Raw genomic sequence first — 12268 nt, 5'->3', positions numbered from 1 at the left:
AAACTCGTTAAAAGATTAACAGGAAGCTTATTCCCACATGTTCACAGACTCTCCTGTGTTCCTTCATTGTGTTACTTTCCGACTTTGTGAAAAGGCCGTTTTTTTATCCACCTTGTTTTTTCCTTTTTAGCTCACCTTATCACAAAGTGCTCAGAGTGAGCTATTGTGTTAGGGTGATTGTCCATCGTTGGTCCATCCGTCTGTCATCAAAATTTCCTTCCAACAACTTCTCCTCCTAAACCTCTTCGACAATTTCAACCATGCTTTACAGGAATGTTCTTTTGGTGGTCTTCATCCTAATTCCTTCAATAAAAGTGGTTCCATGCAGAACCTTTTTTTTTTATTGTTTAACAATCAATTAATGAAGATATCAACTTCAAATTTCATGAACTTATTCACAGTAACAATGTGCTGTTAGTGTTATGGCCCTATGGTAATGTTTTAAATAGATACATATTTTGATGTCTTTATACGCCCGTGTAAAAATCGGGATGTATTATAGTTTCACCTGTGTCATATGGGAAGGCGGCATCCAGTATGTTGTCTGATTAATAACATTCAAGCCCTTTTTCCAATCAGGTGAACTTTATAGAGCCAATTTGGCCCTCTTGTGTTTTGGTGAAAAGTTTTTATCTTGATTCATCAATTTGTTTGGCTTATTTCCATGTGAGTCCAATTGCCGACTCCAGATGGCTTGATGACAATATACTTCTCAACTACTTTAAACTGTCGATCAGGATGTAGTTTTATCAACCTGTGATGAAACTAAGAAATGTTTGTTCAGATAGAAAAATGTTGTAAAATAAACTAAAACTGAGGTACAAAACTCCTAAATTCCCTACTTTTTTATCATAGAAAGTTCAACTACCTATTCTTTTTTCTATGTTGTCACCAAAGCCACCCTGGTATTATATTTCTAGTTTTCTATGGGTCACTGTGTTGACAGTCGGTTCTTGGTACTTTTTGTCACAATTGCAAACTGCAACTGCAAATGAACTATTGTCATTTTGAAAGGTGCTTATACACAATTCTGTTAAACGCTGTGTTTTATTCCAGGCGGGAGCATCTCAGGTTATGTTTACCAACCCACTAGAAATTGTGAAGATCCGTCTCCAAGTAGCGGGCGAGATTGTCGGGCAGTCGAAAGTCAGCGCTATCAGTGTTATACGAGAGTTGGGTTTTCTAGGGCTTTATAAGGTAATAGCAAGAAAAATTACTGTTCAATTTTGTAACAATATGAGGCGTTCACAGATAAACTTCTAAAATTTTAAGACATGAATAATACCATATGGCAGCATGTGTGACATTGATAATGTCAACCTGAGAGCAGAATGTCACACAAGGCGTTTCGAGGGTTGACAATATCAATGTCACACATGTTGCCATATGATATTTATTTGATTATACCCAACAAAATTAAGTACATAAAATAGTTTTAAAATGAATTTTATTAAACAAGTTAAACAAAATATAATTAAGTAATTATATCTAGAACACAATTCCAATGTTAATTATGCTAATATTTCTTCAAAAACTGTTGTCTGATGTTTTTGTGTACACATTGGATAGTGACGTCACTGCTGTATGTGTATAAGGGAGGCAATCACGTCATGATTTTGCTAAACTATTAAAGCAGTTATTTGCCCTTATATGACATTCAAAATGTCACTGCGGTCACATGACCTGACAGTGAACTTTCGCTTGGTCATGTGTCAAAAAGGTTGAAAATGTTTCTCATTTATCTCTTTTGGGTAATGGGATTTTAGCATTGTAGACAAAAGTGAGGTATAATAACATAAAATAACAGAATGAAAATAAGTATAAATATGTGAAAATTTTGACAACCAACGTCACATTTATCAATGATTTTGTACTATACTGATTTATGTGCTCAATAATTTGCAAACAAAACATTTGAGCTCATCTGTTTTTTTAAAAAAAAATCTGGCTATTTTGATTGCCATAATGTCATTTAAAGATGGGCAATATTGATGGCTAGCATCAACTTCCTGGTGCAAAAACTTCAGCCTTGCCCATGACTCAAAAAACTGTACAAAATATTCAAAGGAAAGTTCAGTTCACACTTTGTCAGCGACAAAACACACATTTGTAGCAAGTTGCATAACTCTGGCTTTTATAAATATTGAGTTTTCCCCCTTTTTACTTGTAAAACAAGAACAGATGAGCTCTTATTTCAGTATACATGAATTAAACATTTATTTCTGTTTTCTATATAGCCTTGTGCCAGAAAATTTTGGGGTCCTGGTGGGACACCTGACTGACGTTTTGGTGTCCCTCCATGAAATTTGGTGTCCTATGGATCCGAGGGCAATGTTAGTGTGGAATGCTGTAAACCGTTTATTGTCAATTACTTCTTGCTTCAAAGTAGCATTTCATAGCAGCATACATATTATGTGAAACAGGATACCTCTTCATTGTATACTCTTATCAATTGAAATTCTATATGAATGCTGATTGGACATTAATATTATTAGTTATACAAAAGATTTTTCATTCGTTTTCATTCCCCCCTGAAAAAATGGGGGGCATATAGATTTGGGCTTGTCTGTCAGTGCTTGTGTGTGTGTGTGTGAGTCCGTACATGATTCTATCCATGATTCCATCTTTCATCATTATGCAAACCTTTGTCACTCAAAACTACAAAACTTGTAACCTAGAGTCATGAAACCTTATGGAAATGTTAAAAGGGTTATGAAGTTGTACACCTGTGGTTTTGTTTTCTGCTGCACTTAGAAAAACTGTAATTATGTCCCTTTAATTTGCAAAACCCCAAAACTTTCAGACCAAGAGTCATGAAAGCTTAGGGGGAATGTTGTTCAGGTGATGAAGTTGTACACCTGCAATTTTTTTTTTGCCGTTGCACTTAGTATATCCAGAGTTATGACCCTTGAATAAGCAAAAATTGGCATTTTTTAACTTGTTAGACTTGTGTCGCTCATAACAAAATTATTAGTCATATACTCATGAAATCTTATAGAAAGGTATTCAATGTTATTGAGTTGCAGAACTCATGATTAAGATGTATTTTTATGGAGAATGGAAGAAAAAAAATGGCCCTTGCTTTTCTGACAAACATGGCATATGGAGGATTCTGTGTACTATGGATGCATTTCTAGTTGATCTTGAAATGACCAATATTTTGATACTATTTCCAGGGTTCCCGAGCCTGTTTCCTACGTGACATCCCATTTTCTGCCATCTATTTTCCTGCCTATGCTCACTTTAAGAAGTATTTTGCTGATGAGAATGGCTATAACACTCCAGGCACACTGCTGCTGTCTGCTTTCATGGCTGGTGGGTTTTTAGTTGTCTGTTTTTTCGAAAAATCTTTTTTATAGTATTGCGACCCTGGTGTCACTAGTTTTGGCATCATTGTCAGTGTTGCTGTCAATTGATGTGCAAAAACTTGAACATTGGCCATAAAGCAATATTTTTTCAAAGATCTTTAAACGAAACTCAGCATTCTTGCTGCCAAATACAAAACCCACCTGTATTTTAAGGCCCATTACTCTAGGTTTATTATTGACCATTTTTAGACTGAATAAAAAGAACAATTTAGAATTATTGTTCACTCCTTTGCACTCTTGTTTACCTATACACCAGTTAAAATGTTCTTGCTATGTTCTCCTTTCAAAGTGCATTTAGATTTTAGTTGAGATTTGATCTTTGAACTTCAAGAATAGATTCCCGCATGATAATCTGGCATCAGAAAGTAATCAGTAAAGCATTTGCTGAATTGTTCATGTGCAATGTGCGAATGGACTGATTCATTTTCAAATATGCATAAATATATTCCTTGGATTTTTTTTTATTTCCTATCATAGGTCATAATAGGTCATAATTATCAATGTCAATCTGTTATGAAACAAGAATCCTTTACATGAGTAGAATGGGTTAAATCTACCAACCATTCATTGGCATTCTCAAACATTCAGGGACTTTAGATGTCCTAATTTTGTTAAATCCTAAAGAAATATTTTAATTACCCAGGTGCCCCAGCTGCTGCCATCCCAACCCCTGCTGATGTGATCAAGACCCGTCTTCAGGTAGCCGCCCGACAAGGTCAGACTACATACACCGGGGTAATTGACTGCGCCCGCAAAATCTATAAAGAAGAAGGGTTCGCAGCTTTCTGGAAGGGAACACCAGGTTTGTGTTGTTTTGTCAGAAAATTGACATAGAGACAATTTCAAAACATTTGGTGTAAATTTTCATACCATTTAGTAACTGAGAGAGGTAAAAAGGGAATGTTTTGTTGTTGAAAAAAAGATTTTGCTGTTGTTTAGATTTCCTTGCGATTCATAATTCTGATCATCCCCCCAGTTTGGGGTCAAATTGCTCACTTAAAAACCGCTACATGTGTGTTTGTTATTTTAACCCGTTGTCTGCGTCAGCCCCTCAGTTTGGGGTCAAATTGCTCACTTATAAACCGTTACATGTGTGTTTGTTATTTAAGCCCGTTGTCTGCGGTAAGCCCCCCATTTTGTGGGCCACATTGCTCACCTATGAACCGCTACATGTGTGTTAATTATTTCAGCCCGTTGTCTACGGTCATCCCCCCCAGTTTGGTGTCACATTGCTCACCTATGAACCGCTACATGTGTGTTTGTTATTTCAGCCCGTTGTTTGCGGTCAGCCCCCCAGTTTGGGGTCACATTGCTCACTTATGAACAGCTACATGTGTGTTTGTTATTTCAGCCCGTTGTCTGCGGTCAGCCCCCAGTTTGGGGTCACATTGCTCACTTATGAACCGCTACATGTGTGTTTGTTATTTCAGCCCGTTGTTTGCGGTCAGCCCCCAGTTTGGGGTCACATTGCTCACTTATGAACCGCTACATGTGTGTTTGTTATTTCAGCCCGTTGTCTGCGGTCAGGCCCCCAGTTTGGGGTCACATTGCTCACTTATGAACCGCTACATGTGTGTTTTGTTATTTCAGTCTGTTGTCTGTGGTCAGCCCTCCAGTTTGGGGTCACATTGCTCACTTATGAACCGCCACAAGTGTGTTTGTTATTTCAGCCCGTTGTCTACGGTCATCCCCCCAGTTTGGGGTCACATTGCTCACTTATGAACCGCTACATGTGTGTTTGTTAACCAGGTTTTAAACGAAAACCGGGTTATTAGAATGAGGTTGTCGTTGGCCGGGCGGACGGGCGGGCGTCAAACATTGGTTTCTGTTCAATAACTTTAGTGAGCATTGATAGATATTGATGAAACTTGGTGTGTAGGTAGCTTATGGGAAGAGCTAGCTTGGGATTGCTTTTGAGGGGGGTGAGGCTAAGGTCAAGGTCACTGTTACTAAAAAAGAAAAATGGTTTCTGCCCAATAACTTTAGTTAGCATTGATAGATATTGACAAAACTTGGTGTGTAAGTTGCTTATGTGAAGAGCTAGCTTGGGATTGCTTTTGAGTGGGGAGGGGCTAAGGTCAAGGTCACTATTACTGTAAATAGAAAAATGTCAAGGTCACTGTTACTTAAAACAGGAAAATGGTTTCTGCCCAATAACTTAAGTTAGCATTGACAGATATTGATGAAACTTGGTGTGTATGTAGCTTATGTGAAGAGCTAGCTTGGGATTGCTTTTGAGGGGGTTTGGGCTAAGGCCAAGGTCGCCTGTTACTAAAAATAGAAAAATGGTTTCTGCCCAATAACTTTAGTTAGGATTGATAGATATTGATGAAAGTTGGGTGTGTAGGTAGCTTATGTGAAGAGCTAGCTTGGGATTGCTATTGAGGGGGGTGAGGCTAAGGTCAAGGTCACTGTTACTTGAAATAGAAAAATGGTTTCTGCCCAATAACTTTAGTAAACGTTGATCGATATTGATGAAACTTGGTGTGTAAGTTGCTTACGTGAAGAGCTAGCTTGGGATTGCTTTTGAGTGGGGAGGGGCTAAGGTCAATGTCCCTATTACTTAAAATAGAAAAATGGTCAAGGTCACTGTTACTTAAAGTAGAAAAATGGTTTCTGCCCAATAACTTTAGTTAGCATTGACGGATATTGATGACACTTGGTGTGTAGGTAGCTTATGTACAGAGCTAGCTTGGGATTGCGTTGAGGGGGGTGGGGCTAAGGTCAAAGTCGCCTGTTACTAAAAAAAGAAAAAATGGTTTCTGCCCATTAACATAAGTTAGCATTGATAGATATTGATGAAACTTAGTGTGTATGTAGCTTATGTGAAGAGCTAGCTTGGAATTGCTTTTGAGTGGGGAGGGGCTAAGGTCAAGGTCACTATTACGAAAAATAGAAAAATGGTTTCCGCCCAATAACTTTAGTTAGGATTGACAGATATTGATGAAACTTGGTATGTAGGTAGTATGTGAAGAGCTAGCTTGGGATTGCTTTTGAGTGGGGTGGGGCTACTGTCAATGTCACTGTTACTTGAAATAGAAAAAGGTTTTTTGCCAAATAACTTTTGATAGCATTGATAGATATATTGATAAAACTTGGTGTGTATGTAGCTTATGTACAGAGCTAGCTTGGGATTGCTTTTGAGGGGGGTGGAGCTAAGGTCAAGGTCACTGTTACTAAAAATAGAAAAATGGTTTCTGCCCAATAACTTTAGTTAGGATTGATAGATATTGACGAAATTTTGTGTGTAGGTACTAGTAGCTTATGTGAAGAGCAAGCTTGGAATTTCTTTTGTGGGGGGAGGGGTCAAGGTCACTGTTACTAAAAATAGAAAAATGGTTTCTGCCCAATAACTTTAGTAAGCATTGATAGATATGGATGAAATTTAGAGCGAAGGTAGCTTATGTGAAGAGCTAGCTTGGGAGGTGGGGTCAAGGTCACTGTTCCTAAAAATAGAAAAATGTTTTTCTGCCCAACAACTTAGTTAGAATTGATGGATAGTGATGAATCTTAGTGTGAATATAGCTTATATGAAGCTGCAGATTGAACTTGCTCATACAACAAATTAATTGGCTATAATTTCTGATTGCCCATAACAAAAACCTGGTTTCGTCGCATTGCGGCGTTTCTAGTTATTTTACCTTGTTGTCTGCGGTCAGCCCCCCAGTTTGGTGTCAAATTTCTCACTTATGAAACGCTACATGTGTGTTAATTATTTCAGCCCGTTGTCTACGTCATCCCCCCAGTTTGGTGTCACATTGCTCACCTATGAACCGCTACATGTGTGTTTGTTATTTCAGCCCGTTGTCTACGGTCATCCCCCCAGTTTGGGGTCACATTGCTCACCTATGAACCGCTACATGTGTGTTTGTTATTTCAGCCCGTTGTCTACGGTCATCCCCCCAGTTTGGTGTCACATTGCTCACCTATGAACCGCTACATGTGTGTTTGTTATTTCAGCCCGTTGTCTACGGTCATCCCCCCAGTTTGGGGTCACATTGCTCACCTATGAACCGCTACATGTGTGTTTGTTATTTCAGCCCGTTGTCTACGGTCATCCCCCCAGTTTGGGGTCACATTGCTCACTTATGAACCGCTACATGTGTGTTTGTTATTTCAGCCCGTTGTCTGCGGTCAGCCCCCCAGTTTGGGGTCACATTGCTTACATATGAACCGCTAAATGTTTGTTTGTTATTTCAGCCCGTTGTCTACGGTCATCCCCCCAGTTTGGGGTCACATTGCTCACTTATGAACCGCTACATGTGTGTTTGTTATTTCAGCCCGTTGTCTACGGTCATCCCCCTAGTTTGGGGTCACATTGCTCACCTATGAACCGCTAAATGTTTGTTATTTCAGCCCGTTGTCTGCGGTCAGCCCCCAGTTTGGGGTCACATTGCTCACTTATGAACCGCTACATGTGTGTTTGTTATTTCAGCCCGTTGTTTGCGGTCAGCCCCCCAGTTTGGCGTCACATTGCTCACTTATGAACTGCTGCAGAGAACATTCTATTTGGACTTTGGGGGAAGGTAAAACTACTATAAATATTATTTAATAATGGGAAAGAGTTTGCTCAAACAATTTTTTTTTTTTTTATAATTTCTTAGCGCAAACGAACAATATTAAATGATGTTGCCACCATGAAATAACATTGTTATATATATTTGATACTTAGCTAGAGTAGTTATTTTTGAAGTGATGCCATGAATGATTATCGTTGGAAATGTGCGCACTCTATAGCCATATTTCACTATTTATGATATAAATAGAATATCACACTTGTGGTAACTCAATGTGCAATTATTTAACTTCAATTTATGAAAACTTGAAAATTCCATTATTTATTTTTCATTTACTTTGGAATTAAAAAAGGATATTCTCATGTGTTTGCGTTATCCATTTGGCATGGTGTGGTCATTTTCTTGTTCAGCCCCATTCAACAGAAATGCTTTTTGATGTGCAAAAACAATGAATATTGATCTGTAAAAGCATAACGGGTTAAAGAAGGATTAAAATCAGACAATGAGGATTTGAATCCATAGCATCAAGACCAAGATTTGTTTTTGCTTTCTTTACAGACGTCCTGAGGGATCAGCAGCCAAGCCTACACATCTCCAGGAGCAGTTGTCTCGAAACCCCGACCATATCGGGGGATACCGTCTCGCACTCGCCACCTTCGATGGCATGGAGAGCAAGCTTGGTCTTTGTCTTCCGAAGTTCCACAATCCAGTGCAGTCAACTGGCTCGTGAAACATGGGGTCCCTAGGTGCTTAGATTTCTAGTAAAACAATTAAAGACAATTTTTCGTCATTTGATATGAATGTCATACGTGTCAAGAAACAGTGATATATATTTTTATTATTTATTTTGTTTGCAACAATTTTTACCACATGTTTGTTGTTAAAAAAACCCTTGTTAATGATGATCTTAATATTGTGTTGTAGTGAAAATACAATTAAGCATTTTTTTTTGCGGGGGATTAATGCAGATAAGAGATGTTTTTTTGGGGGGAGAAATGCACCTTATTGATTTGTTTTTTACTTAAAAAGCAGGCTGCATTTGTGTGTGTTTTTGCAATAGTCTTCAGACTGGAGACAGACAGAAAGTGTTGAGACTTATTTTGGGCAAAATATAAAAAATTTAATCTGCCGCATAATTAAATGATTTTGCAGTAGTGGTCCAAATCCCGTGTTTATTGTAAATCATGTTATAAGTGCATGTTTGAGTTATGGAGAAATGTTGTTGACATATTTTTTGGTGGGGTTATTTTTTTTTACCCGTGTTAAATCACCTGTTATTGTTTCTTGTTTGGTTGATGATCTGTTTATTATTATGGTTTAAAAGGTTGATGAACTGTTCAACTTTTTTCAAACACAATTTTGATTCAACAGTAAACAGTATTTTCTGTTAATTTTGTTTTTTGCTTCTTTTTATTTCATGGTATTGATAAGGACAGATTGAATATGATTTTTTAAGTTCTTTAGCACAGGACACAAACCTCTTTCTAAAATTGATGTGTCCTGCGCTAGATGGACATAACTTACAGATATAAATAGAAGGAGTTATGTATATCTTGAGATGAGAGTTCAAAATACTGACTGTGTTATAAAGGCATTCCCAGTCTCTTCAGGGTAATGGTAACCATGTATTAATATGTAAATTCAATGCCATAAAACGCCATAAACAATATTAGGGTTTTAGTTGCAGCATTTTTGGAAGGGTACTGCACCCTGTCCTTTTTGGGTGGCAGCATTCTGCGGACATAGATACCAGCATTAACACCCTTATGCTTTCAAAGAATTAAATGCTTAAGATGATCAACTATTTATTTTGTTTTGATTTAAACTAACACTATAAGTATCAATACATGCAGACTTTACATAATGTGGCACTTGAAACCGAATATTAATTCAATTAAACACAATTCCTAACATGTTCTGTCAATTTTACAATGTTCAAGTTCTTCACAGCTCCCAATACAGTGTGCCACTTTCCCCTTAGCACCCTGTCCCTCTTCTGCAGCCTGTCCTTAATATCCTGGCTAGTCCCCTAATATTATGTTTGTGGCACATTCAACTACAGCATACTTAGGAATAATAGATATTGCCTGGAATAACAGATCTTGGAAGTTTTCGTAGCATTCTGTGTTTAATAGGAATGTCATAATATGCCAAAAGCATACCATTGTGTAATGCACTACAAAGCAATAAGCCCGATATGTATGAGGGTAAATTGCTTCATTGAAACTGTAGATGGATTAAGACTTATTGGCTCTATTATTGAAATGCAAACTGCTAAAACAAACCATATATCTTAATCATATGACTGTAAATGACCATAATGTTGAAAGTGATGTTGCTGACTCCATCACCACTATTTTATTACATATGTGTTGCAAATTGAACGGAAATTAATGGATTCTATTCTTATGTTTTAAGTCAAATTATAATCCAAAGTTTTGCCATATTTCAGTGTTCGGCTTTTTGTTATGAACTACTAGTATTTTGTATTCATTGTTCTTATCAGCCATGTTGATTACTTTTGACTCTTCGTCACTAAACGCTTGATTTCAGGTAAAAATTAATAATCATAAACTCCAGCATGATGGGAAATAAGATCTTATGGAATAATTTTCTTGACTCAAAATGTTTCTATCAGAGGAAACCATGTGAAGACCAAAAATTATCGTGACACCTCTAGTTTCGAATATAACTTTCATATATTTTACATAAAGTAGAACCCAGTTGCCTCGAACGCCAATGGATCAGCAAAAATATCTCGAGCCTCGGAAAATTCAAAATCAAGCAGGAATGCTTACCTTCAGTATAAAGAAATCAGTCCTTTACATCGTGTTCGAGCCAACAAGGAATTTGAGCCAATGGGGTCCGACTGTACTTTTTTCATGACTACTAGTGGTACAGTTGATAATACAAGTTAAAGGCGTTGTTTTTTATGAGACATGTTTCCATATAAGTTGTTAGTATATATAGATGAAAAATTACCCCAGCTGTTGTTATGAAAGTACTGTTAATTTTTATGTGTTACTTTTGTAACTTAAACTTAAAACAAATGATTATACTTTAAATTCTTCAGTAACACATTTAAGTCAAAAACAATTATGAGATTTGGAAATGAAAAAAAGGCTTGTTGCCATCTGCATTGTTCATACAGATTTAGGATTAAGTTTCAACTAAAAAACAAATGAAGCAGGCCCCAAGAATATGGAGAGAAAGTGGGATATTAGGCATTATTGCTTACAGGGTAACACCTTCAATATTACTGTGGATTGTTAAAGTTGCCCGAGGGATTAATATTTGTTATTTGTAGACTATGCCGATTATTAATTTACTGATGATAGTCTTGTATAAACGATGGCATAGATAATTTTGTAAGCTCCCAACGAAACTTTAACAATCTACCATATATATATGTAAAAAGGCAGCATTAAAGATGGGCCAATTGTTTAGAACTTGAAGTTGTTAACGCCATTGATTTTAACTTTCAGATACTTAATATTTTGGAAGTTTCATCATACACATGTAATCTGCAGAATTAATAACCAGGCCCCAATTTCTGGGAAGTTCTTAAGCTTAACAGGCTTAAGTCGCTTATTTCAATTAGCCAAAATACATACTCAAAATGGATTTTGATAAATGAAAAATGGTTTATTCTGAAAAACATACAGATAATTCCTACATAATTTTTAAAAATTCTTGAAGAAGTAAATATAACACATTTTATAGAAGAACACAAATAGTGAGATTAGCTTAATCCTGTTTTTAAGGGACTTAAGAAGTTTCGAGAAATTGGGGCCAGAAATGAGACTTGTGTTTCAGCTATACATGTTAGATTTAAATATATGAGCACATTATAAACTATTTCAACTCTGATGGTTACCAACAATGCTGTTTACAATGTATAAAGTTCTGAACAATTGACTATGTATATAATTATTATTAGAATTATAAGCCCGGAAGTTTTTGATTTGGAAATTATTGTTAAGTATGGAAGATTTTGAATATGAATGGCAGTCTGTGATTTGTTGGAGAGTTGAGGGCTATTTAACTTGTGTAGGGTAACTTAGCTTTGAATTTAGGGAGAGGATTATAATGATCTTGAAGGGAAATTGGAGTGAATTCATTCTAGCTACAAGAATTATGTTGAAATTTGCTCACATAACTTAAACACTAAATCTTTACAATGAATTGATGGACATATACTGGTATATTAGATTTAAATATACTATATATGAGATGCTTATTTTTTTAAAGTGATCTTAAAGATGAAATCTATTATAAATAGAGCACAAATCTGAGACATAATCCTTGGAGTTAAAGACACAAGGTAACAAGCAACAGTAAAATATAGAAGGTTTTTGGACCTTTCAGCGTTAAAGCTGCACT

At 36.6% G+C, this 12268-nt stretch overlaps 1 protein-coding gene across 1 annotated transcript in view; it reads left to right on the top strand.

Moving 5' to 3' along the window:
* Positions 1-12268, top strand: part of LOC128234112 (electrogenic aspartate/glutamate antiporter SLC25A13, mitochondrial-like) — a 34828-nt gene that overhangs the window by 19956 nt on the left and 2604 nt on the right. The window contains exons 15-19 of the mRNA XM_052948126.1: positions 1057-1197; positions 3177-3315; positions 4012-4170; positions 7804-7894; positions 8444-12268. The exon at positions 8444-12268 is cut by the window's right edge and continues 2604 nt beyond it. Coding sequence (XP_052804086.1) covers positions 1057-1197; positions 3177-3315; positions 4012-4170; positions 7804-7894; positions 8444-8615 — 702 coding nt within the window. The 3' untranslated portion in view covers positions 8616-12268. The remainder of the gene's footprint in view (positions 1-1056; positions 1198-3176; positions 3316-4011; positions 4171-7803; positions 7895-8443) is intronic.

This window comes from Mya arenaria, chromosome 5 (assembly GCF_026914265.1).
Source record: "Mya arenaria isolate MELC-2E11 chromosome 5, ASM2691426v1".
Taxonomy (NCBI): domain Eukaryota; kingdom Metazoa; phylum Mollusca; class Bivalvia; order Myida; family Myidae; genus Mya; species Mya arenaria.
The sequence above is the reverse complement of the archived record's forward strand: the minus strand, read 5'-3'. Positions and strand labels throughout refer to the sequence as shown.